This window comes from Otolemur garnettii, unplaced genomic scaffold (assembly GCF_000181295.1).
Source record: "Otolemur garnettii isolate 467f Iridium unplaced genomic scaffold, OtoGar3 scaffold00019, whole genome shotgun sequence".
Classification (NCBI taxonomy): Eukaryota; Metazoa; Chordata; class Mammalia; order Primates; family Galagidae; genus Otolemur; species Otolemur garnettii.
The window spans coordinates 7,433,257-7,461,225 of record NW_003852414.1 but is presented as its reverse complement, the minus strand read 5'-3'; the positions used below and the strand labels follow the sequence as shown (position 1 = coordinate 7,461,225).

At 39.7% G+C, this 27,969-nt stretch overlaps 1 protein-coding gene across 1 annotated transcript in view; it reads right to left on the bottom strand.

Annotated features, from left to right (window-relative positions):
• The window catches only part of MPP7 (membrane palmitoylated protein 7), a 129,488-nt gene extending 102,908 nt beyond the window's left edge, over positions 1-26,580 (bottom strand). The window contains exon 1 of the mRNA XM_012803300.2: positions 26,530-26,580. Coding sequence (XP_012658754.1) covers positions 26,530-26,565 — 36 coding nt within the window. The 5' untranslated portion in view covers positions 26,566-26,580. The remainder of the gene's footprint in view (positions 1-26,529) is intronic.
• Positions 26,581-27,969: the final 1,389 nt, after the last annotated feature.

The window sequence follows — 27,969 nt, the reverse complement described above, 5'->3', positions numbered from 1 at the left end:
TAGAAAAATCAGTTTCAGTGTAATACACGTTGATGCAGGAATTGCAGAATGTTAAAATTGCCTCTAATTTGAATTGAGCTATTTAATTTATTGGCTAGAACAGTATAGACCAGTAGTCCTCAAACTTTTTCCGTTTCAGAACCCCTCTGTTCTCTTAATAAAGGATCACTTGAGCCCACTGGCTGCAGTGAGCTTTGGTCACACCACTGCACTCCAGCCTGAGTGACAGAATGAGAGCCTGTCTCTTAAAAAAAAAAAAAAAGCTTTTAAAGACCTTGTCTTCTCAGTATTCACCTTCTCTTTTGTGTGGAAAAGTAGATTTAGTGAACTGAAAACTACAAAAGTGATGGATGTCGTCTCTGAGACTAGGTTGTAATTGACAGTGATTCTGCAGGCACCTGCATATCCCCGGCCCCCCTTCTCTCTCCCTGTCTGGCCTCTGCTTCCATCCTCACATCTCCTTCCTTACTATGACCCTCCTGTTTCTCTGTTGCAAAGTGCTCGTGATTACACCAGGCCCACCTGAATACTCCCTATCTCCAGATCCTTCATGGAATCAACCCTGTAGAGTCCCTTTTGTCATGTAAGGTGACACATTCATAAGTTCCATTCTTAGGATGCTGGGGGTCAGGGGGAGAAGAGAAGCACATCCTGCCGTCTCTGCACTCTGGTCACGCTGGGCTTGTGCTGTGTCTCAGCTCTACCAGGGTCTTTGTACCAGCCATTCCTTCTATCTAGGACACTCTGCCTCCAGATCTGTAGTGGTGACTCCTTGTCACTGGGTCTCAATTAAAATGTCACCTCTTCAGAGAGGACTTCCGTGATCTTGCCCTAGTGATTCTCCCATCACTCTGTTCTGTGGCCCTTACTTACTTACCACTGCAGAAATTGTCCTGCCCATCCATTTTTCACTTCTCTAAGTTCTGTGAAAAAAGAGGACTAGGATAGGGCAAGAGACATGGCCCTTCTGCAAACATTTTTCAAAGAATACATCATGTCAATCAAAAGTAGAGTTTGACTGCCTATAGGGGGAGAAGGGAATATTTAGGACGAGTCCTATAATTCTGTAAGAACCACAGGAAAGATGCAGCCATTTACTGAAGTACAGAATTTTCTGGAAGATGACCACAAGTTTTAGACCCATTCAGTGGAGAGCCCTGTGAAGATGAAGAAGAGCGGGCAGCTAAGGACACGGGCTCAGACTTTAAAAGCAAGATCAGAGGGCAGCACCTGTGGCTCAAAGGAGTAGGGCACTGGAGGTGGCGGGTTCAAACCCAGCCCCAGCCAAAATCTGCAAAAAAAAAAAAAAAAAGCAAGCTCAGAACTGAAGGTAAAGATGTAAAGAGTCAGGGAACATAGGCAATTGGAATAAACTGAAGAGAATGAAATCACACAGCTGGAGAGGGGAGGCAGGCAAAGGAAAGGCCCAGTGAACTTAAGACAGGAGGGAGAGGATGGGGACCCCAAAGACGCTGGTGTGTCAGAGTTCTAGGGAAGAGTATTTTAATGATATTTATCAAGACACGAAATGGAGGCAGCTTTCCAGAACAGAACGAGGCCCTCCTCACCCAGCAGGGCTCACTATTCGCTCCTACACTGTCTTGGTGAGAACTGCTTGGTCATGAAGTGGCATGTGGAGCGACAGGATAGAGAAGGCAGGCCGTCCCCAACAATTCCAGGCTTCCCCTGGAAAGTGGGGGGTTGTTAACAAATGGCTCCCCCCAACAAAGTCCTTTCCAAAGGCCTTTGGCCTGCCTGGTAATTCTTTTTCTTCCCACTAACACGCCTGGCTCCAGATGAACACAGACATCCCACCGCTCCTCTTTCTTCGTGCCAATTCCATAAGTTGCATTTTTCTAGAAATTCTCAGATGGGATCTCAGTTTTCAAATGAACTCACCTGAAGGTGCTCCCGGCATTCTCTAATTATCCTTTACACCTCCACTGTATCTGCAGTTGGGTCCCTCTTCTCTTTCATAATATTATTCATTGACACTTCTTTTCTTTCCCCCTCAACCAATCCAGCCGGAAGACTGCCCACTTCATTAGTCTTTTCCACGAACCGACTTTCAGCTCCCTCCATTCTCTATCTTTTCTATTTCACTGATACTTATGCTACCCATGCTATTCCCTTTTAGGAGGATGATTATTCTGTTGTTCTTTTTAAAAAAAACTTGTCAAGCTGAATGCTTAGATCGTTATTTTGTCTTTTCTCTTATATAACTAAATTTTGGATTTAAAAACTTAGGGAGTTTGTAATTTAACTTATTTTTTGTAATCATCGTGGAATGCTGAAGTTGTATAAAAAATCCAAGGTTTTGTTTTTTTTTTTCCACTTTGTTGTCCTCAGTCGAGTGCCAGGTCACAGCAGCCTCTAGCTCTTGGGCTTAGGCAATTCTCTTGCCTCACCCTCCTGAGTAGCTGGGACCACAGGTGCCCGCCACAACACCCGGCTATTTTTGTTGTTGCAGTTTGGCTGGGGCCGGGTTCAAACCCGCCACCTTTGGTATAGGGGGCAGGCACCCTGCTTACTGAGCCACAGGTGCCACCCGAAAAACCCAAGTTTTTTAACTCAAAAATTTAGCCCACTTATAATCTATGTGTAACTTTTTTTTTCCTTTCCTTTTTTTTCTGCCATTACTTTTCTATCGGCTGCCTCATTTTTAGTGTGTGGAGGTTTTTTTTTTCTTTTCTCTTTTGTTTTCTTCCTTTTTCCAACCTCTCTGAATTAGGCATTCTGTCTACTAGGTCAAGAATCATCTTGAATTTCTCCATGTGTGTTTAACTTTAAGTCTAAAGTTAGATACTGTCTTCACTCCCCCTTAAAACACTACCTGGGCTTTGGAACACCTTAAATCATATCATGCTGTTGTGTCCAAATGTGGGGGCTCACAATATTCTCGTTTTGCTATAATACGCATACTATATATGATGGCATATGTGTCATCGTCCCTCAAATATCCCCTGCCCATTATCATCGCTTTCTGGGTCTGCAACTCAGCTTATGTTTCATTTTCTCAATCTAACTTTTCTACCGCTTAGCATTTCTTTCATGTTTTCTCTCACTCCTTACTATCACATCATCATAGTATTTATAATATCTAGGTCTATTACTACCTTTGTCTGCTTTCTTACTATTTTCTTCTGGTACATGTTAAAAAAAAAATTACTAATTCCCTTCAGCTGTCTCTAATTTTCAGTTTAAGCCATAAAATCCACCCATTTTTTTTTTTTAATTTTACAAATCCCATTTTTCGAAGTTCCCTTTCCCACCACACCTGTCTGTTTCCAAGGCTCTGTCAATGTTCCTTCACGGCTCCTGTCATTATCTGTCCCTCCCTTTTAGTTTTGGATTCAGTTAGCCAGCATAGACAGGTATTCAGCCACATTAGCACAGAATTGTTTGTAATAATAACCTACACACTCTCAGTCAGCAAACGCTTGATTTCTACAGCCTCAGCATCCCACGATGCTTCCAAAAAAATGAGTTAAATCACAAAAATTCTGAAAATGGTGCATTACGTACAAAAATACAAATTTGTAAGTCTATTAGGCTTACAAATAACATGCTTTGTCAGCACCAGGAATACAGAAAGGGTATAGGATAAACTCAGTCTTTATAGTATATTGCATGGCAGGATTAACATTATGCAACTAATTACTCTTGTTTTAACTTGCTTTTGAACCAATTTTCTCAACAAAGAAAATAAACAGATGTTCTATGAGCAAAAGAAAACAGAAATGAATGAAATTAACGAGAACCAGAGGCAGGAAAGTAAGGACAATTTTTTGCATATGCCATCTCTGCTTCCTTCTTTATTTTTAACCTCTGAATTCTGTGCTGTGAGAAAAGCTGATTTTCCTGACAGATTCCTTTTTTAATAGCTGAAGAAAAAATTGCTATTTAGTCTTGGTGGCATCAGGTGAAAGAACTTCAAATGTGCCTGGAGATTTGAAAAAGTAAAGTATGCTAAACTCACTGAAAAGACACACTATAATTTAGCTGGGTCTTCTCTACCCACGAACTGAACCACTGTAACACTGTAACAGGTATGTTATTAAAAGTCTAACAGGTTATGTTAATAACCACTGCAACAGGTATGTTATTAAAAGTCTATGAGTGGGGCTCGGCGCCCATAACTAAGTGGTTAGGGCGCTGGCCACATACAACAGAGCTGGTGGGTTTGAACCCAGCCAGGGCCTACTAAACAACAATGACAACTACAACAACGACAACAAAAAATAGTGGGGCGCTGTGGCAGGCACTTGTAGTCCCAGCTACTTGGGAGGTTGAGGCAAAAGAATCGCTTAAGCCTAAGAGTTTGAGGTTGCTATGAGCTGTGATGCCACAGCACGCTACAAGGGTGACATAGTGAGACTCTGTCTCAAAAAAAAAAAGGTTCATGTGTGGGACCCATCTTGTTAAGTGTACCATATTTTAAACTTGGGGGGGAGGGGTGAAGCTAGTATTTTGTGAAATCACCAGGTAAACAAGTCCTTGCTAACACAGGCACATCTTCTGTGTTAATCTGGATGATGACATCAAATTGCATTGAATTTCTGCACTTTCATTCATTCTTTGTATGTTTTTCAATATAGTCGGCTTCCCATTATTTTATAAGTCTGTTTTGTTCACGTCATGTTCCAAAGAGGGGAGTCTCACAGGCATGTCCTGGATAAAGACTGATAGACACCATTCAGTCTAACAGGCTAGGAGTAAAATGTAGAATCTCATTAGGATCTGGCAGTACAGGTCAAATACAACTATCAAAAATTAGAAAGAGAGGCTCAGCTCCTAAAGCTCAGTAGCTAGGGTGCCAGCCACATACACCGGAGCTGGTGGGTTCAAATCTGGCCCAGGGCCTGCCAAATAACAATGACAACAACAACAAAAATAGCCAGGCATTGCAGTGGGCGCCTGTAGTCCCAGCTACTTGGGAGGCTGAGGCAAGAGAATTGCTTGAGCCCAAAAGTTTGAGGTTGCTATGAGCTGTGATGCTACAACTTTCTACTGAGGGCAGCACTGTAAGACTCTGTCTCAAAAAGAAAAAGGAAAAGAAAAAAAAGAAAAGAGACAATCTGGCCCAGAGGACACTACTTAGGGCTGGGGGGTGCTGGGCAGGGGTTAGAAGGTAGGCACTGAACTCAGTATAATGAGGGTTCCTTTCTCTGACTGATCCAGAATGCCAAGTGGTTGCCTAAGCCCCAGGCAGCAGATTCCAGGTTTCTCTGACCAAAAACTGAAGTCATGGAGATAAATGCCTCCACACTCTGGAATGAGGAACTTCTCTTCCCATAATTAAGAGTAGCTGATATTTCATCCTTTCAGTCTGAAGCGAGGTTTCCCCAACCTTAGCACTACTAGCATCTCAGGCTGGATAGTTCTTTTTTTTTTTTTCCTGCAACCTCAAACTCCTGAGTTCAAGCAATCCTCCTGCCTCAGCTTCCTGAGTAGCTAGGACTACAAGTGCATGTCACCATGCTTGGCTAATTTTTACTATTTTTGGCAAAGACGGGGTGTTGCTCTTGCTCAGGCTGGCCTGGGCTAAGTGATCCTCCCGCTTCAGCCTTCCAGAGTGGTAAGATTACAGGTGTGAGCCTTCATACCTGGTCTGGAAAATTCCTTATCATAGGACACTGCCCTGTGCATTGCAGGATATTTACCAACATTCCTGGGGCCTCCAACTGCTAGATGCCAGTGGTACACCCCTCTTCAAGCCATAGCAAATATCTCTGGATATTGCTAAATGGCCAGGGCAGTAGAGAGGGGGAGATCTCCCCCACACCCAAGTTAAAACCACTGCTCAAAGACAGTCCATCAGTCACCAGCCCCTCCCCAGCACACAGTTCTGCCAATCAGCTTTTCAACACCTCACTATTAAATACAGGCAGAAGACTTAGAATTGGCAGACCAGTTTGAAGAAAGCCTCCCACAAGATAAACACCAAGCAGGAAAATGGAGGAGGGGAGGTTATCCCTGAGTAAACAAGGATTCTGAATGAAATGAAGAGAATTTAAAACAAAACCAAAATAGTTCTACTGAGTATCCATCAACAAACAGAATAGTGTGATGCTAAACGCACCCAACTTCAATACCAGACCACGTGGGTTCACGGCCAGCTCCACCACCTAACTGGCTATGTAAGCTGTCAAAGTAATTCTGCTGATCTTTATGATGGGGGCACAGCATGATGATGATGGGGTGTGGGTCTCTTGGGGGTGGCTACAAGAACTAAACAACATACTTAGAACTTTGAAAAGCCCTTGGAACATAGGAAGTGATCAATAAAGAGTGTTCGTTTTTTCTGTTTAATTATTCTCAGAAAGATTCTACAATGCATCCATGAAATAAGACCAAGATGTTATCAAAAAGGAACAGAGACATTCCTTACCAGCATATTAGAATTAAAATCTTGACAACAATATTTTTTTAAATTAAATAGAACATTACAAAGTAAAAATTGTGACAATCTCTTACAAGGCAAAAGAAGAAAAAAATTAGACTACTAATCCAGAAAGACCAATATCTACCTAAAGGAACTTCTAGAAAGATGGGAGAGAAAAGAGCTGAGGAAAGGAAATTATCAAGGAAATAACAGCTGAAGAACACAAGTGTCCAGGACTGACAGGCCCCTTGGATCTAAGTATTGTGACAATTCTCTTCCTGCCTACTTGAACCTGGTTAATTCTTATGCAACCTTTGGATCTCATTTAACTCATTCAGTGGTCACTTTTTCTTTTTGCAGTTTTTGACCAGGGCTGGGTTTGAACCCGCCACCTCTGGCATATGGGGCCAGTGCCCTACTCCTTTGAGCCACAGGCGCTGCCCCCAGTGGTCACTTTTTCAATAAAACTTTCCAGACTCTAAGCAAACACCCACTGCTTTACCCATCACATACTTTAAGTACCAAAAACCTGTCCATGTCTCAGTTATAATTTTATATTTATTCAACTGATTGAGTATGGATTCCAAGAGTCATGTGGCTCAAGACCGCCATGGCTGTTTTTTACCATTGTATCCCCCTCACATAACCCTGTCTTCACTAAGCATTTAAATGTTATATGAATGAGCCATATAGTATAATTCCTGATTCCTTGAAAATATAATACATTATTAATCATAAAGACCTCTGCTACAAAGTTCCACATTTCTTTACATGACATAAACAATTTCACAAGTCTTTTCATACTGCTTTGGACTGAATTTGCTGATTGTATTTTTTTTTTAATTTATTTCAAGTTAATGTGAGGGTACAAGCAACCAGGTCAAAATATTTAATTTTGTTAGGTAGAGTTCATCTTGTGGTTATGTCCTCCACACAAAAAGTGTGCCAATCCCCCAAACCCGGTGCCCATCCAGTGAGAGCACTCCAACTCCCTCCACCTCCCTTGTTACCCCTCCCCCCAACTTGAATTAAAATTAAAATGAGCTTTTCTCTTATTTGGGCATGCACTGGATCATCTACTGGCTTCATATTATTATTGAGTACATTGGATATTTGTTTTTCCATTCTTGTGATACTTTACTAAGAAGAATACATTTCAACTCCATCCAAGAAATTATAAAAGCTGTGAAGTTGCCATCTATTTATGGCTGAATAGTATTCCATGGTGTGCATATACACAATTTGCCAATCCGTTCCTGAGTTAATGGGCATTTAGGCTGTTTCCACATCCTATGATTATAAATTGAGCTGCAATAAACAATCTAGTGCAAATGTTCTTATGGTTTAAAGGTTTTTTTTTTCTTCTGGGTAGATGCCTCATAGTGGGATTGCAGAGTCAAATGGAAGATCTAATTTGAGATCTTTGAGGATTCCCCATATTTCTCTCTAAAGAGGTTGTATGAGTTTTCAGTCCCACCAACTGTGTAAAAGTGTTCCCTTCTGTCCCACCAACAGTGTAAAACTGTTCCCTCTGTCTACATCCGCGCCAGCATCTGTAGCTTGAGACTTTGTGATGTGGGCTATTCTTACTGGGGGTAGGTGATATCTCAGGGTGGTTTTGATTTGCATTTCTGATGATTAGGGATGATGAGCATTTTTCCATATGTTTGTTAGCCATTTATCTGTCATCCTTAGAGAAGGTTCTATCAATGACAGAACTGGTGCATTCCTTGAGCTAGGTCTCAGAAGGAATCAGCTCCACCTGGTGGAAGTACATGAGATTAAAAAGTAACTTGAGGGGCTGCCCAAATTTACTGGGCACACAATAGCCACCAACCAAATATTTATTCAAATTAAAAGCTAAAGATGTGTGCCAAGCTGGTGAAGTCATGAAAACCAAGTCTTTATTGTCTGGATAATTTATAACATACCCATTTATAATATACCAATTTAAATAAAATTTGCAGATAAAACTTATTTTTAAAGGGGCAGTTAATATTGTTGAACTTATTAGCTTTTAACTGAACTAAATGCAGAAATGAAAACAATGGGGGAGAAGCAATTATACATGCTAGGCTAAAAAGGTATAGAAGAAAATGAAGTTATAATTAAAACACCAAGTGGAATGAGGAGAATTTAAAACAAAACCAAAATAGTTCCACTGAGTACCCATCAACAAACAGAAGAGCATGAAAAACGCACAGTTTGATATATGAAAGCCCGCTTTGTGTTAAATTAGGAAAGTGAGGTATATGCGTTATATGTTGATACAAGCCCTTGCTTGCAAAGCAAAAACAACCACGTGAAAATTAGCAGCAAAAGGGAATATAAGAACAATATTCTTGGATTTGTATTAGTGATGAGAAAGAACATAAAATCTGGAATCACACACTCCTGTGCTATTAGATTATACTACAACAACTGAGTTAAAGAGACACACTTAAAATATACATCACCCATTCTCAAGCCTTGCCACAGTGCTTAGGAAGCAGATATGCGTCTATCAAGACAGAAAATCTAAAAGTTACAAAGTTTTGATGAGAAAATGAATATTAACTTTTTACACTGCAACTACTGGATTAAGAGCAACCACCTAAAATTAACTCACCTTGCAGAATGCTAATGATTGTGTTCATTTTAACTTCCACATCACTAAGCTATAGTTCAAAAACAGAATTAAAATATCATATAGTGAAGATACTTATTTGAATAAGAAGGTTAGGTTGTGGGAATGAGTGACCCCCCCCCCAAGTCTTAGCATCTTATAACAAGGAAGGCTGTGTTCTCCCTGACCCTCTGGCTGCTGTGTGTTCTCTGGGGACTCCACTCCACATGCTCACAGGCTCAGACTCAGGTGGAGAGAGCCCCCAACATCTGGAACACCCCCAGTCAGCAGAAGGGCTGTAGCGGTGGGCCAATGAGATGAAAAGTGCCTTGGCTCTTGCAGGCTTCTGCCCAGCAGTGACAATTCACTTCTGCTCTGATTAAATGAGTCACATGGCCATCACTAATGTCAAGAGGCAGGGAAGTCCGATCTTACCTGCACCTGTGAAAAGCATGACTGTGGGACAGATGGATGGAGAAGGGGAGGAAGGACAGATGGATAGATGGGAGGAATGGAGGAAGGAGGAAGAGGAGAGAGAGAAGGAGGGAGGAAAGAAGAAAGGAAGGAAGGTAGATAGGTTGGTTGGACAGATGGACAGATGGATGAGCAGGTAAAGATATAAAGAATTGTTTTGATTCAGAATGGGTCATTTGAAATCAATTTTATACATACACAAGCTTATCATTTCAACACATTTACATTAATAATCTCATTTATAGGATTACAATAAAGTATTCTGTATAATACGTTAGAACTTTAAAAAATACTGAATTTGAAAATGTTAAAGATACTCTATTATGTTATATGAAAATAGAAAAGACTTATAAAACCAATCTAATTCAATAATTTCCTTTGATAGTACATTATTTCTAAACCATGATCACCAAAGAACATAGTTAATTTCTCCTACCTTTATTGACATGTAGAAATAGGAAAAATAGCTTTCATTTTAAACCAGCTAGATTAAAAAAATCTTTATTAACTAACATGTATCTATAATAAAGAAACACAACTTATGCCACAACTTAAGTTGGTTGAAAAAACGAACTGTGCTCATCAATTATGAATAACCATGATACTTCAATAAAGGAATTCCCTGGGATGTGGGCATCTATGACTGTGCCCCACAGCAGATGTTCAAGTATTTGTGAAATGAACGAAAAACAAAGTGGACAAAACAGAGCATGGATGGAAAGGCTGTCTGGTCTCCCTTCAAGCCATCTCTCTTGAAAACCTACTAGGCTTCAGGGCATGTGAAATAAACAAGGATAAATTATACTTGTTTATGTTCCTGCCCAAAAGAACTTCACTCAATGAACGACTATACCCATAATTACACTAGGTGCTAAAAATACATTATATAGATGCTTCCAACCAGATGAGAATATTAGATCAGTGCAAACAGCCCCAGAGGACCCCTCGTGAGCCAGCATATAAAAATAAACCAGACCTCAGACTTGGCTGGGGGCTACCTACACCTCAGGCCCTTACACATGCTCTCAGTAAGACCCACGAAGCGAATAAGGATTTTGTGTTAGATGCTGGATCTGTAAAGGTGCCATCGCTTCTGCATTTAAGACAGAGAGAACGCTTTCTGCATGGATGTGTGTTTTAACACTTACGATAAATTATTCGAAAGAACTGAACGAGCGCAGATCAGGAGATATTTCCAATGCATAGAGACAAAGATCCAACATCAGAATCTAGGAAATAATTCCTACATAGCAACTAGAAAAATCAACCAAAAGGGGGGAAAAATAAACAGAAAAAGGATATAAAAAGAGCTGAAGTGGCCCACAAGCATATGTTCAAGCTCTAACGTTCAAATAAATATAAACTAAAATAAGGAGAGAGCACTGCAAACCAATCCTGTTGGCAAAAATTAAAATCCAATAATTCCGAGGGCTGACATGGTTGTGAAGTAATCATAACCCTCAGAATATCGAAGAGTACAATCTCACTAAAGACTCCTGTCACCACGGTAGCTCCTAGAAGCTGGGGGACCTCTTCTCGCTTATCTGGCATCTTTATTCATCCTCCTTCCATTTCCTGGCTCCTCTCCACTGCCAACTATTCCTTCTCTTCCTGGGAGAAGATAGGTGAGAGCTCCAGAACCCACGGGATGAGGGGAGCCACTCGCGACACCTGGTATGGTTTGGATACAGCCCTTTTGGCCTCAGTACTTTAGTGTTTCCTTTAGTGATGGTGGAAGCATCTCCTTAATGTTCATGACAGTGCATCACTGCCACCTGGCAGTCCTGGCCAAAACCGTCAGTCAATGGTGTGTCACCTGCAGCCAGTTCAAGGTGCACCAAGGACTGATGGTACCCTCAGGAACCCAGTCATAGGGAGCAACACCCTCCGAGGACTTCCAGGTAGACTTTACTGAAATGCCCAGATGTAGAGGAGACAAGTCTTGCTGGTGATGGTCTGCACATACTTGGAATAGGGAAAAGCCTTCCCCACTGGGATAAAAAGACTCCTGAAGTAGTAAAAGTGTTGCCCAGAGAAATTGTCCCATGGTTTAGGTTGCTACTCTGGTTTAAATTTGACAATGGGCTAGGCTTCGTAACAAAAATAGTGCAAATAATAACTAAAGATTTGGATATCAACTGGAAACTATATACCACTTATAGGCCTCAAAGCTTGAACAGGATAAAGTGCATGAACAAGGCCGTAAGAACAGGAACTGGTAAACTGTGCCAGGAAGCAAAGCTTAATTGGATATGGGCCTTGCCACTGGTGTTGGTCAAAGAGGCCTCTGTCAATCCCCTGCAACTTAGCAAGGACTCCTAAAAGAACTGGGAGAGAAAGAATTGAATAGACAAAAACCCTAGAAAGAGTAGCAAGGAAGATCCCCACTTGGGTAATTAACCGTGTTCTGTTTAATCTTTTGTATCTGTATATCCTTTCTCTCTGGAGGATCAAAAGGACCAAGTCTAGATCCTGAATTAGAACCTAGTCCCCTTCCAGTCAAGGCAGAAAAGAACTTTACACCATCATCCTGACCACACCCACAGCAGTGAAAGTGGAAGGAAGTAAAGGTAACTTTTAAGATAGTCAACATGCCCTGCTCCAGCCACATACTGGGATCTAGCTGGTCAATGCATGGCTGAAGCCTGAGGAAATTCCTCGAGGGACTTGTCTTAATTGGACTTTGGGAAAAGGTGGGGGGAAGAATGTCATACAGGGAAAAAGTAAAAACTTGCATGTATATTAGCCCACCACCACGGTACTATTAAGGCCTGAGTAGAGAACCCAAGAAGAGTCACAGTCCCTAAAATCTCACACCTGCAGAAGCAAGCTGATATTGAGACTCCAAATTAAAATATACAGGATAATATAAAGTATTCAAAGGTGGGGAATGAGAGAGGATACCTAAGAAGGGTGAGGTCTAGGAGAACAGGTCTTCTCAAGGAGACCAAAAGGATACACCTGAGGGGTCCTCTCCATGGTGACTCAGTTCTTGGGAATTTGTAAACCTAAATTCCTGGAAGTCCAAGTTCCATGAAATCCTGTAGTTCTATTGGGGCTGGAATAGCATCTCCCACTTGATTCAAACTGGCCAATGAGAAGGGTACCTGTGGGTTGGAACTTTTTGACTGTTGATAAAAAGGGAAAGACCAAGCCAGTCAGGGAGCATGGCCATTTGGAATTCTTCTATGCCATAGGCTCCCGGCTGGTAAATAAAGTCCTTCCTCTTATAATAAAAAATAAATAAAGAAAGAAGGTACAATCACTTAGCAGAGCAATTTGGGAACATCTAATGAAGTGTGAGACCTACATTTCTATGGTCTGACAACTCCATTCTTAGATGCAATCAATACTTAGAAAAACAACATAAGTTATTCACCACACTGTTTCCAGTAGTGACAAGGAGATAAAGGTGTTTCCAGACTTAGAACTTTCAATGTAAATATCCATCAAGAGTGGAAGAGGTTCCTTGTGATCTAGTCCAATAATGCCACACATTGCAATGGAAATGAATGAATCAGGGCTAGTCCATCAACACAAGAAATATCACCAACAAAATGTCATGCAGGTGACGCCCATTGGTAGGTAGGGCACTGGCCACATATACCAAGGCTGGCAGGTTCGAACCCGGCCTGAGCCAGGTAAAACAACAGTGACAACTCTAACAACAACAAAAAAAGGCATTGTGGCAGGTGCCTGTAGCCCCAGCTACTTGGGAGGCCAAGGCAAGAGAATTGCTTAAGCCCAGGCGTTTGAGGTTGTGAGCTGTGCCGCCACCGCACTCTACCCAGGGCAACAGCTTGAGACTCTGTCTCAAAAAAAAAAAAAAAAAAAAAAAAAAATGTTATACAAAAAAAGCAAATTGAAGAAAGATGCAGTCAGTATGACTCACTTGTAAAGGTTTTAAAACATAAAAAAGTAATTGCTCATATTTGTTCCTGAATAAAAACTCAAGCTGGAGCTTACCGCTGGCAGGCAAAGGAAAGGATTAGTAACAAGGGGGGGACATGTTCAGACTTCACCTGAATCTGTACATTTTTTCTCTTAACCTGTGTGGTGAACATCTGGGAGTTCAATATCTTGTTCTCCTTTCTCATGCCCCCAAATATTTCGTAACATTTTTTAAGGTGAAGGAGACATTAGGAAACACACACTTGGCCAACTTGAGAACTTTTTCAAGAATTTCTAATCCTAGACTATATTAATTTTCATGGCCATTTTAAAGAGTGAGAGCAAAGAAATAAAAAAGGTAAGAATAAGAGCTTATTAGGGCAAGAAAATACCATCCTGGAAAAAAATAGCTATGTCGCCAAAGGGACATTGAGAGAAGGGTGAATGGTGCAAACTCTGGCATGTAGCATTGAGCACGGCTAACAAAATGGAAGAAAGAAACTCAGAGAGAAGAGGATGTGATAATACTAATAACGTCTTGCTCTGTACCAGACACTAATCAAAGCTATTCCACATGTTAATTCACTTAATCCTCATAATGAATATACAAAGTAGGTACTACTGTTACTCCCATTTTATATATGAGGGAGATTATTATCCTTGGCACGACGGTCTTGGCCCAGCCAGAATCCAAGCCCAAAGCAATGTGGCTCCCCAGCGCCAGCTCTGAACTCTGACTGCAGATGCCTCTTTGCAAGAGGGCAGTACACGTGTTTCTGAACGCGCAGACTTAATACTCAGATTTTCCATGATCACAACAACACATCAAGAACAGTTGAATAGACAGACATGGGGGTCAAGGAAAGGATTACGAGACTGAGAGATAAAATGAAAGCAAGAAGAAGGAATAGAGGCAGCAGAAGACCCCCATTGGATCTGAATGAATCATGGAAGTTGTCCTGGAGATCTGTGACTTCTGCCCTCCGGAAATTACCTTCACCCCTTCAGCCACACCTTGGACTCACTCTTGCATTCATCTCCTGGTTATCAAACAAAGGACCGAAAGTACCAAACTAAATTTCAGCCACCACTTTCCAATCCCTCCCAGCAAACCAAGCAGAGTTTGCATAAGAAAGTTTATTTGTAACTCTAATTTTTTTTTTTAGATTTTGGGACACATTACCTATAAATACAATTAAATATGGTTGCTAGGCCTCCAAGCTGGCCCACAGAAAACCGCTTAAATCTATTATGTGACATGCCACCCTGACCTTGAGTCCTTGAGTTTCATTTCAGCAGAATTTTATTTCTGTGTACCTTTTTGCACAACCACAAGGAAGTGTGCATTAGCCATACACAACCCACCACACTCCTGAGAAACAAGCCACCCCCTTGTCTCTACGTGGACCTGGGTTCTTCCTTCTACCATGTCCTAAGCAGTCAGTCACAACCAAGCTGACTCCCCTCAGAAATAACACCATATTGTCTATATTGGGCCCTTTAGAAATTGGCACCTAAATATCCTCTGCTGAAATTGTTACGATTCTGTGATATATTTTTAAAAATAATTGTAAATCAAGTAAAAGAAAACAATATGCCCCTCCCCCTCCCACAGAGTTGTAGAGGGCAAAAATTGGGACGTTCTAAATTCATTTTACTTTAGATGGAAACAAATCCTGGAGGCTGAGTTGCTGCCAGTGATCCCACAACGTTCTGCAGCAAATGTACTTTGAGAACCAATTCAGAATGTTGGGCCCACGCTGCCCGACACCTTCCCTGGCAACAGGATATGATCTGCTGCCTGTCCTGGCATTATATAGCCAGGGATGCAAAAAACAGCACCATTCCGAGACTGGGTAATAAAGGAAGATGATCCAGGGTATCAGATTGCCAAATACACATTTCACTAAACCAGTCACTCCCCTGGGATACGGTGTCTACTAGGGAGATTTTGCAATGCCTAAAAGACGCATACCTCTGGGGCCCAGCAGCTCTATTGTTAGGCATCATGTCTAGAGAAGCAGGGTATTTTCCTACTGGAATGCCTATTCTCTGGAATTTGAGAATAACAAGAACTGCCTCCACAAGCAAAAGGACAGTTTACAGACTTGCTGACTCCGTCCATTCTAAGGAATGAACTATTCCTAAGTCAGAAATTTCTAGGTAAGAACCTCCCCTCATAAGGATCACACAGACTCCTTATTTTTATTTTTATTCTTTATTGTTTCAGGTTAATTAAGGGTACAAAGAATAGGTTATAGTGTTTTCTTTTGTTAGGTAAAGTCCCTCTTATAATGGTGTCCTGCCCCCAAGAGGTGTGCCATATACCCTAACACTGCCCTGTAAGTGGGAGACTCCTTACTTTTAAATTATGGCTAACTATACAAACAAGATGATTGTTCTGATGCTAAGCATCTTTGAATCACCATCTAAATCTCACAGTAACTTGCAAGAGGCAGTGTTGCATCACATTCAATGCAGCGGCCCTGCAGGAGGACACAGTCCCATCAGGCATTCACAAACCTGGCCCCTAGTCACTCAGCCCTTCTCCAGAACAAACCTCTTAAAAGGGGGGCATATGGCCACTGTTTTGAGAGTATGGATTACAAAGGCAACAATTTACTCAGGGTCTCAGGAATTCATATCTTCAGCAGACTTTACATGCTTCTGAGCCTGAAAAAAATGTAAACTGTAATGTAAGGAATGACTCTGTCTGGCTTCTCCAAAGGAGCTGGCTGGAAAATTATCTTTGATTGGCCAAGGAGCGTTACCAGCTGCTGATACCCAGTCCTCACTCTGGCAGACCAGGTGGTCACGGATCACTCACAATGTCTGGCTGTCTTTTCCTTCTTCCTGCCATCCAAGGCAAATGATATTTCAGAGGCAAGTAACATAATCTCCCCAACGGGTTTACTCTCTGAACATAACACCACCTCTCCCCTTCCGAAACAGCAAAGATTTGTTTCTAAAGGGCCCTGTATTCTGAATATTGTACAAAATAATTTTTTCAGCCTTGAATCTGATTCACTATGTAAATTCCACCTTTTCCCCAGTATGATGCTTTTCATTGCTTCTGGATTAAAAGAAGAAAGGAGCTTAAAATACCCTAATAGAAAAGAATTTATAAAACCAGTGCTCAAAATTCTCTCTTTGTAAAGAAACATTGGATCAATTATGCCACAAATAACTACTTATTAAGCAAAATCTCACAGTGCTAATTTAATTAAGAATATTTGAAATTTCTGCAAGATTAAGATCAAGTATTACCTGCACACTGGTTTTTCACATTCTGAGGTTTCTACATTACAGATTTAAAGGTTTAAAAATATGTTCTTATTCATAGGTGAGCATCTGCTCAAGATTTATTTAGATTGGAGATTAAGAATTTTTCACTTTTAGAATTCAACCTGAATTCACAAGCATTAAAAACTTTACAAAATCATTTTACTATGGAGACTCAAAACAGACTCCCACCAAGTTATACTGCATATTTCGCTTCTTTTAGATAACTACTATGCCCACAGCTTCATATGTATCATTAAAAACAAAAATTTCAGGACATGTTTAAGAAGAGAAAGTAAATATTTCAGCTTACAAACATAATTACTTCTTGATAGTAAATACTGTGTAGTCCTTTTAAATTCTAGATAAATAAAACTAGGAATTTGTATTACCTCCAGAAAGTGTTCATCTTAGTAGGCAACTAAGAGATTATCAAGGCACTTACAAGTACTACTCAATCTCGGTTACATGTACTATTAAAGGCTGGTAAACAAGTTAATGGATTTGTCTATTTGCAGGGGAAAAGAAAGAAGAGTAATCATAACACTATCAAGATGTCTCCTACTGAGGAATAGGGAGGCCTCTGATGAGTGTTTTCTTTGAGTGCAATGGACCAAAATAGCAAGCAAACAAAGCTTGCCACAGTTTAATTTACAAAGTTTTCAAGTTCAAAAATAAAGCCTCAGGGAAAACCCACCTTACCCCTAAAGGATATGGACAAGAATTACATCAGATTTCTTGTCAGAACACATACATGCAAGAAGAGAATGCAGGGAAATATTTTAAGTGTTGAAAGAAAAAACCCTCTACTTTAGACTTCTGTTTTCAGTAAAATTATACTTCAAAGGTGAAGGAAAAATAAAAATTTTTTTGACAAACAAAGACTCAAGGAATTTGCCACCAGGAGAGCCTTGTAAGACGTGTTAAAAGAAGTTCTTCTGAGAGAAAGAAAATGATGGAAGTCAGGAAGAATGTCAGAAGGAACAAATGAAGGTAAAAGAAAACATTTTATATTTCTTATTCTTACTTGACTGATAGCTGTTTGTTCAAAGCAATACCTTGTAATAGCAGCGTATTGGAGGATTAAGGGATATGAGTAAGTAAAATCAATGACAGAAATATTACAAGGGATAGAAAAAAAAGAATTGAGAATAATCTGTTATAAATACCTGCACTACCTGTGAAATGGGAGAGTATTATCTGAAAGTAGACCAAGATTAGTTGTAACTATACATTGCTAACTGCTGGGCAAGAAATACAATCATAAAATGTTCAACTAACAGGAGAAAAAGACAGGAGAATAAAAATGAAATTTAACAAATGCAATGAACAGAAATCAGTTACAAACATGATAAACATTAGCCAACTACATCAACAATCAGTTTAAATATAAATGGTCTAAATTAAAAGACAGAGACAGAGCAGATAAAATGAAAGACCCAATAAGATGTTGTCTACAAGAAACTTTAAATATAAAACACAGACAGATCAAAGGAAAAAGGATGAAAAAGATAAGCTATAACATTAACCAAAAGAAAACTGGAGTACATTTATCAGTTTCAGACTGAGAAGATGGTGGAACAAAACAAAACTGTCAGGGATAAAGAAAGGCATTACTTAATGAAAAAGGAGACACAAAAATCCTTAATGTGTATGCACCTAACAAGAGAGCATCAAATACATAAAGCAAAACTGATAAAACCACAATGAGAAACCATAAATTCACTGTTACACCTAGAAACTTCAATACCTTCTACATGTAATTAACAGATCCAGCAAGTAGAAAAATCAATAAGGATCTCATTAAACCAAGCAGCACCATCAACCAACTGGCTGACATTTATGAAACACTTTATCCAATTACAGGTGATACAAAATTTTCTCAGCCTCACCTAGAACATGCAGCAGGACAGACCAAATCTCAGGCGGTAAAACACAGCTTGACTGTGAACGAATGGAAATAATACCACATATGTTTTTAGGCCAAGTGGTGTTAAAATAGAAATCATTAACAGAAAGACAGCAGGAAAATCTCCAAGTATTTGGTAATTAGAAAACAATCCTAAATAACACATTGGTCAAAGGATTCTCAAGAATATTTCAAATTAAGTAAATGCAATTTGTCAGAATCCATAGATGCCGCAAAAGCCACAGTTAAAGGGAAATTAATAGCGCTGAATGCCTACATTCAAAAAATAGAGAATATTTAGAAAAATCTAAAATGAATAACCTTTCACCTTTGGAGACTAGAGAAAGAGTAAGCAGAAATCAACACAACTGAAACAGGAAGACTGTGGAGAAAATCAACAAAATCAAAAGCTACCTCTTTTAAAAGATTAACAAAACTGATAAACTTATAGCCAGGTCAGCCAAAGAAAAAGAGAAAGAAGATACAAATTACAAATATCAGAAGTAAAAAGGGTCAACAGTACTGACCCCATGAAATTCAGATAAAAATTCAAATTTGTATCCTGACAAAAATGATAAAAATTCTCAGCAAACTGAGAGTAGAAAGATCTTCTTCAACTAGATAAAAATTATGTATAAAACATCTATAGCTAACATCATACTTACTGATGAGAAGATTGGCAACAAGACAAGGGCATCCCATCTCACCACAATTCAACAATGTCTGAGAATTCCTAGCTAATGCCATAAGACACGAAAAGGAAATAGAAGAAATACAGATTGAGAAGAGAAAAATAAAACTGTCATTGTTTCCAGATAGGATGAATATCTAAATGGAAAATCCCAAAGAATCAACCAAAAAAAACTAAGTCCTAATATGTAATTATAACAAGGATGTGGGATACAAGCTTAATATGCACCAATCAGTAACTTTCAATTACCAGCATTGAACAGCTGAGATTTAAAATCAAAAACACAAAATACCATTTCAGAGATACTGCACCAAAAATAATTAAATGTCTAGGGACTAGTCTAACAAGGTATGGCATGTATGAAATCTAAATATGGAAGCCACAAAACTCTGTTGCAAGAAATCAAAGACAATCTCAATAAACAAAGGAAGAGTCCAGGATCACGGACAGACAAGAATACACAGTATTGTTAAAATGTTGTCTCTTTTCAATTTGATCTATAGAATACATATCCCAATCAAAACCCCAGGAAATTATGTGAGGAATATGACAAACTGATTCTAAGGTTTATGTAAATAAGCAAAAGACCCAGAATGGTCAACACTACTCAAGAACAGAGCTGAAGAACTGACACTGCCCTGCTTCGAGACTTACTATAAAGCTACAGTAATCAAGATAGCACAGGACTGGTAAAAGAATAAACAAATAGATAATGGGACATAAGAGAGAGCCCGGGAACGGGACCACAAAAATAAAATCTGCTGTCCTTTGAAAAAGGAGCAAAGGCAATTCAGTGGTATAGGATATTGTTTTTAACTACTGATGCTAAACCAACCGGATGTGTGTGTGCAAAAAGTTTAATCTAGACAGAGAATTTACGTCTTTCACAGAATTAACTGAAAGGGGATCACAAACCTAAATGCAAATCAAAAACTATAAAATTTCCAGGAAGAAGAAGTCTAGGTGACCTTGGGTTTGGCAATGAATTTTTAAGATATACAGACACAACCACAACCTATGAAAGAAAAAGTTAATGTTAGGCTTTATTAAAATTAGAAACTCCTGCTCTGTGAAAGACACCAGTAAGTGAATGGAAAGATAAGCCACAGACTGTGAGAAAATATTTGCAAACGCCTATCTTATAAAAGACCTGTGTCCAGAAAATACAAAGAGCTATTAAAACTCAACAATGAGGGAAAACTCAGTAAACAGGCAAAGGATCTGAATAGGTATCTCAACAAAGGAGAAAAGTTTTTGGTGGATGTCTGTTTTCAAAACCTATAAAAAGATGCTAATATCATGGGCAATGAGACAGACCACTAATACACACCTATTAGAATGACTAAAATCCACTAAAAACCTGACTCTACCAAATGCCGACAAGGATACTGAACAATAGGAACTCTCCTTCACAGCTGGTGGGAATGCAAAATACTACAGACACTTCAAAAGACAAGTTGGCAGTTTCTTAGAAAAGCTGAACATAGTCTTACCATCTGATCCAGCAAATCCTGCTGCTTGGTACGTACCCAAATAGGTTGCAAACATAATCCGCACAAAAACCTGCACACAAACGTTTGTAGACGCTGAATCTGTAATTGCTCAAAACTGGAGGCAATGAACATGGCCTTCAAGAGGTGAACAGAAACAAACTGCTCCACACACACAGTGGAACACCAGTCAGCAGTAGAAAGAAACCAGCAATCGAGCCATAATTGGACTTGTTGGAGCCTTGACTGCACTGTGCTAAGTGAAAGCAGCCAATCTGAAAAGGCCACGTTCTGCATGATTCCAACTCTATGACACTGCGGAAAAGGCAAAACTATGGATACCGCAAAAAGATAAGTGGTTGCCAAGTAGGAGGGGAGACAAGTGAAATGGGAAATACAGAGAATTCACAGGGCGGTAAAACTATTCTGTACGATACCATAATGGGGGATACATAATATTATGCATTTGCCAAAACCTAGAGTGAACCCTGATGTAAAACTATGGACTTCAGTTAAGAATAATGCATCAAATATTGGCTCATTAACTGATAAGTGTACCATGCAAATGCGAGAGATTAATAGTAAGAGAAATTGAGAAGGTGGGAGGGGGCATATGGGAGCTGTCGGTATCATTTGCTCAATTTTTCTGTAAACCTAAAACAGTTCTAAAAAGTAAACTCTTTTCATTACAAATAAGCCAATGGAAATAAAATGGGCAAAGACTCTAACTGGACCTTGTTTCCATTTGACCTTGCGACTCCTAGATATATATGTGTCCAGGGAACTGAAAACAAACGTCCACCAATAACTCACACACAAATGTTCTTAGCAGCATTGGTCCTAACAGCCAGTAGGCAGAAACAACCCAGCAATGCCCATCAATGGATGAAAGGATAAACAAAACCTGGTATATCCATATAGTATTATTTACCTAAAAGAAGGAATGAGGTGCTGACACACATGCCAACATGGATGAACCTGGAAAACACTGAGCTGAGTGACTGAAGCCAGTTACCAAAAAACCACGAGTCCATTCATCTGAAAAGTCTAAAACAGGCAAATACACCGAGATGGAAAGTAGGCCAGTGCTTTGCTCAGGACTGGGATGGGATGGAGGATGCAGGGACTGGGGCACGACAGCCAGTGGTGCAGAGTCTTTCTGGGGGGATAGGAAAGTTCTAAAATTAACTGCGGTGATGGCTGCATGACTATTCTAACAACCACTCACTGTGTACTGGAAGTGGCTGAACTGGATGGTACAGGAATTCTACCGCAACACATCTGTTACCAAAAAATGCTACCTTCTGAATGCTGATGCCTCCCAAAGAGAGTTGCCAGATGTCATAAGTAAAACTACAAATATTACATAGTTCATACTTAAAATAAAGATTGTTAATTGTCTATCTGAAATTCAAATATAACCAAACATCCTATATTTTATCTGGCAGCCCAACTTCCAAATCTATTATATTCAATTTAGAATGCAGTCATTTTCAGTTTGAGAGCCATATATCCATGTATACAACTGTATTATAGGTAAATCTATTTGATTATGCTCCAAACAGCAAACAAACATGAATGAAACTAAAATCATCTCTCATTTCCCCTGAAGAAAAAGTGAACACACATGAACTGGTACCTGGTACCTTAGGGCTTGTAAGTGGAGGGCGACTGGTAGGGGTCTCAACCCCCAAGGCCTTGGCACAAACACTAATTGTCGGATCACATCACAGGAGGGAGTTCAATACATTAATCAACAGCACACTTGCTGGCAAGGACGGACTGAAAATCGGGCTCAGAGCCTCAGACCAAAATCGGCTCCCGTCTTCCTATGCTTTGCCACTATCATCTCTAACCCAGAAATCTCACGTCCCCCCATTAATCTCCACAATGTGCTAATTTACTTCTTTATTTTAATGTCATAACTTTATTTTATTTTTTATCATTACTAATAGCAGTGTCTCACTATGTTGCCCAGACTGGCCTCAAACTCCCAGACCCTGTGATCCTCCTGCCTCAGTCTCCCATGTAGCTGGGACTACAGATGCACACTGCCACACCCTTCTTACACCAACTTACTTACAGAATCAAAATCTGCTGTCTTCACTCTCCTGCTTAAAATTTTCCATACAATGGCTCCCGCTGTCTTAGGATGAAGTCTATCCACCCTCTGTGTGATTGTAAAGACCCACTCTTGCCAGGTGTTCAGCTACGTCATTCCTTATAGTTGACCTCCCCTGTCCTGGTGCACATGGGAATTCTCATCATTCCTAGTCAAGCTATAGATGCCAGCCTGAGATGCCTAATCCTCCATAAGCCTGTCACTCAGGGCTCCAAACATGACCTATCATAGAACTGTCTACCCCCGATCTATACAGCCCTGGAGGACTGGGGGCTCTACAGGCCAGTGATTGGCCTGCATGTCGGGCATCTTGGTACCAGCTGTCTACATAGTCCCTGGCAGAGGACAAAGGATCCCCAAAATAGTACGAATCAGTCCATCAATCAAGGACCAAATGTTAAAACCACGTAACTAAATGGTCCAAGGGTCCAGCTGAGTATTTATCATTGCTCTTTTCAGACTGAAATCACAGAAATACACACAATGATTCAAATCATGTAAGAAAAATTTTCTTCAAAAGACCAATTGGTGTTTGTTAAAATACGTCAAAATCCCAAAAAGGATAAAATTCAGATTATTACTTTTTTTTCTTCTGTCATGCACAGACACATCAATTTAAAAGGGAAGGGGGAGACATAAGCAACTATTTAAAAGGTCTTAACAATTTGACTTTCTTATCCTGGAATCCAATATAACTGTGAATTAAGAACAAAAATGTCTTGAGGAACCAGATCTAAGGCGTTATTTAAAGGAAATACAATCTTCATGCAAGTCATTATGCCATACCGTGGGCTAAAATGAACATAAACCACGCTACAAAAATGCATACAAGTAAATAAAATTAAATTTAAAGTAAGTAAAGAGATCTCAATGGGGGGGAAAAAGCACACAAGAGTAGAAGATAAATTTACAAATAAAATCAGGCTGTAAAATGCATGTTTCATAGTCCTGTATATTAGCAAGAAAAGGGTCCAAAATGTGGCTCTACTTTTGCTGGTGGTCTGTCCCATGCACTGGGCCGTATGAATTCTAGTATCCTTGACTTGTCACCCTCGCATACAGTACAGCTCCATTCCTTCTACGTGATATTTCCCAGGTCTTCTCTCAGTATCATCTTCCTTCTGATACTTCTAAAAGCCCACGCTCACCATTTTTATTATTTTTCACCTTTTCTGTTTAAAAATAAAAAACTTATGATAATAATATCGTTGTTATATAGCTATACACACAATACACAGGCCACATGGCGATCCTATAGCTAACACAGTATAGGATCGCCACATCTCCTGTCCAGTGACGAGTTCATTTTCTATAGTATTCCTGCCAGAGTGCAGCCAGACCTGCCACACGGACTGTCTCACCTTAGGTATGTTCTGTATTAGCCCAAAAGTTGATACCATGTGGTGATTTACGACGGCTTTTTGTAAACACGAAGGAAGACGATGACTATGAAAATTCTGTGCTAGAATAAAATCAAGTTTTGTGTTCATCCGATTCTAAATCACACTAGCAGCTTCGACGGCAGGCAAAAGAGCATAAAACCAAAAAAGCACCTTTTGATTCACTTTAAAACTAAATCAGTTCAGACACATTTCCTTTTGCTTGACCAAGATTTATGCACAAAAGCTGAAGGCTTCTATCCTCCGATCTTAAACAGCCGCATTTGGAATACACAGTGAAGCGGTTTGCTCCAGCTGTTTAAAGCTGCAATCCCAGGAGCTGGCCTCCCAGAGGCATTGTAGACGTCACGTATCTGAAAACTAATAGGCTGGGTCAGTCAAAGGACAGCCTCGAGGTCTGCATCAGTTAAAAGTAGGGAGTGGGAGGACTACTAAGAAATGGAGAATGTTCTAGAGGTACACAACGAAACTAATTTTAAAAATACATTTTATAGTAATTACCGAAAAATCCTTGGAACGGTACATGGGTTGCTGTGCTATGTGAATACCAGTTTATTTGTTTCACTGTTTTTATGAAACCAGATATATCAGCATCCTCCAGGATTCTTCTTAGCCACTTATTATCAACATATACGATGAAAAACAGCCTAAGCTTAAAAGTCAAGCCAGGGTGACTAAAAATTTGTTTTATACATTAGTTTCATTCTTTTAATAGAAATAGCAACCATCTCTGCAGTTCCTTTCTGGTACTGCTTTGCATGCTATGATAATTAACTTTTTCCTCAATATTTAATAATGCCTGCTTACAGTCACATAACCTGCATCACTGAGAAAGAACTGAGATCGTCGCTATTTTCTTTGAAACTCGTGAACCACCTTCTCAACAGGTATTATAACTCCCATTTTATAGGTAAGGCGCTGAGATAGCAGCCATGTTATAAATACACACAAACGCGTCCACTTGTATGGGGGGGGTGGTTGATCCTATTGCAAGCACATTTTATTCCTTCTATTAAAATATCAACTCAATCTAATAAACCCATAGCTATTCAACTTTCATACATTCGACCTAAGAATATTTTTATGAAGGTCCTACGGAGTGAGAAACTTCATCAATTACAACAGCAAGCCCATTTCTCGTGTACCCCAAAGATGGCAAACAAGCTACCTAAATTAATTTAATGCACAAGGATATCTCGGCAATTCTACTGTTATTTAAAAATTAGGAAATGAACTAAAATGCTGCAGTCTTGAAATGTATTGCGAGGTAAGTGGCATGTATCACTGTTTTCACTTGAAAGTGATCACTACTCAGAGCGGAGAAATTAAGTAAATTTGACAAGGGAAAACAAAATATATATGTATATAAAAGAATTCTCCCATTCTAAGAAGCAATTGCAACTCAGAAGTTGCTCATTTTCAAATGCCAGACATCAATTAAAAGCTTCTTATGACAGACAACCGTAACAAATTTAGGTGAATTAAATATAGGTCCGGATACGGTTAAGGCATAGGTTTCTGCCTCCTACAGACCCAAGCGAGACTCTAAATTTCTTTCAGCTTGAGTTAGATGAGAGAAAATGCAATTCATATTTCCAGAAGCGAGAGTGGCGTATTTTCCAGTAAGCTTCTTGTTCTCATTTTACTATTTTAAGACTTCTGATCATTCCCAGTGTTGCTGTATGGCAAGACCCGATTTCTGCTGGGTGATCTTTTTTATGGCACGATGCTTTACTAAAACCGTCTCCCAAAACTGCTTTTATTCATATTTAGCTCTGGTGTATTTATACACAAAATACCATTTCGGTGGAATTGTGCCAATAAAAGAAACAGCTTACTAGGATTTCAGTTGACTTTGTTAGAGGAAATTATTTTAAATGAATGTGGCTACTGAACTTCTGCCATCCTTGACCTCAGAAAATAGATTCCTTCTAATTTTTGCTGTGAACATTTATTTAAGTTGAATGCCAGCTCATGAATGTTGACCATAAAGGAGTTTAAACTTCCCTGCTACTATTTCGTATTCTTTTTCTAAACAGGGGCGACCACAAGGTTGCTACATTAGTATGCACGGCCAGATCACCGCCATTAAGTGAAATCATCGATGTATTTTTGGTAGAATCTTTAACAACTTCCATGCCCGTCAGTGACATGGAACAAGGCTGTTTTGTTTTCAGACAGCAACAATTTGATCTCGGTTTTACTAGATGGTGCTCGAAATATTTTTCCATATTTTTTTTTGTTTTTCCGCAAAGAGAATCTGACATCAGCGTGGTTTACCTTTACCAGTGAATGCAGGCTTTTTTCACCAAACATATCCCAGAGGAAGGTCAGGTCTTCCTGGCTATCTACATGGGGCTGCAGCTGGGCTGGCAGTGCAGTCAACAGCTCATACAGACCTATAAAATGAAAATAAAACACAGAGCGTAACCTTAGAGTGATCTCATTAATTTCGCTTAAGGTGTGTTAAATGACAGCTGGAACATGTCGTTTTTTTTTTTTGTTGTTGCTGGGTCTGTATTCTGAGCCATCAAGTGAAAACACTTCCCCAAAGAAGCAGAGGAGGGTTTGGGTGGGTTTTTTCTTATTTTTAAGTTTCAAAACGGTATGTATTAACACATCAACTTTTTTACCTTCTGTGCTTGTCAACATTTCTCCAGTCATCCAAGTTTACATCAGCCAAAGCAGAATATGTGTACAGGTTTTCCAAAAAAAAAAAAAGAAGAAGAAAACGCATACATTCCTTTCCTTAATCGTTATTACATTTCCCTCGATGCGAGCCAAAGAGTGAAATGAGTCATGGATAGGAAAAACTTCCTTAGAAGAGCAGAAAATTGATAGGGTGGTCCATTAAAAAGGTTCCGTAGTTTCCAAATAGTTGCGAATAACACATAGCTTCAAAAACATTTCTGTTATCTAATACATGGGGTTGCATTATGGTAGTTAACCATTTAAAAAAAAAAAAACAAACAACTACATAAGACTTAGTTTACATTTTGGAGATGTAGAGTTTATCGGACACCCCTGAAAGAGTTAAAGTAGCAGATGCAGGTTACCGGTGGCGTCTGCAGGAGACGTCCTGGGGGTAGACAGTAGCGCAGTGTTTCAGGGCAGCGCGCTACGCTAGGTAAACCATCCGTCTCCATCAGAGCCCCTCAGACGCCTGTCCAAGAAATGTAGCAACAGTGCTTGCCCGCGACTCTTTAGGGAGGTGACCTGGCAGAAGTCAGTATCAACTCATAGCACATGTTTCATTTTCCAGTGGGATTACAGGAGGTAAAAAGGACAAAATTCCTTTTATTTCTGTCTGTTGTCTACAAAAACACCAAGATCTCCCGGGATCTACAACACACGGGACTGTTGTTATTTTTGGTCTGAATCAGTGCTGCTGTGTATTGGAGGGACAGATTTACAAGATATTTAACTGGCAAAAAAAAAAAAAAAAGTAGAAAATTATGGGCTGCCGATTCATCTATCTATTATCTTCCGAAAGCATTGTAATATTCTACTGACCAGTGATGAGTCACAACCCTTTGAAAGTTAGGTATGTAATTTGGGAGGCTGGTTGCATTCAAACATTCCTGGGGCTGTATTTGACCCCACCCCAAAAAGCTAAAATACTCTACAGAAAAAGAGAAAAAAAAACTTTCAATGACATTCATAAATATTCTTGGTGGTTTACATTTATTCCCTTGAAAAACCTGGCATTGTCCCTAAGTC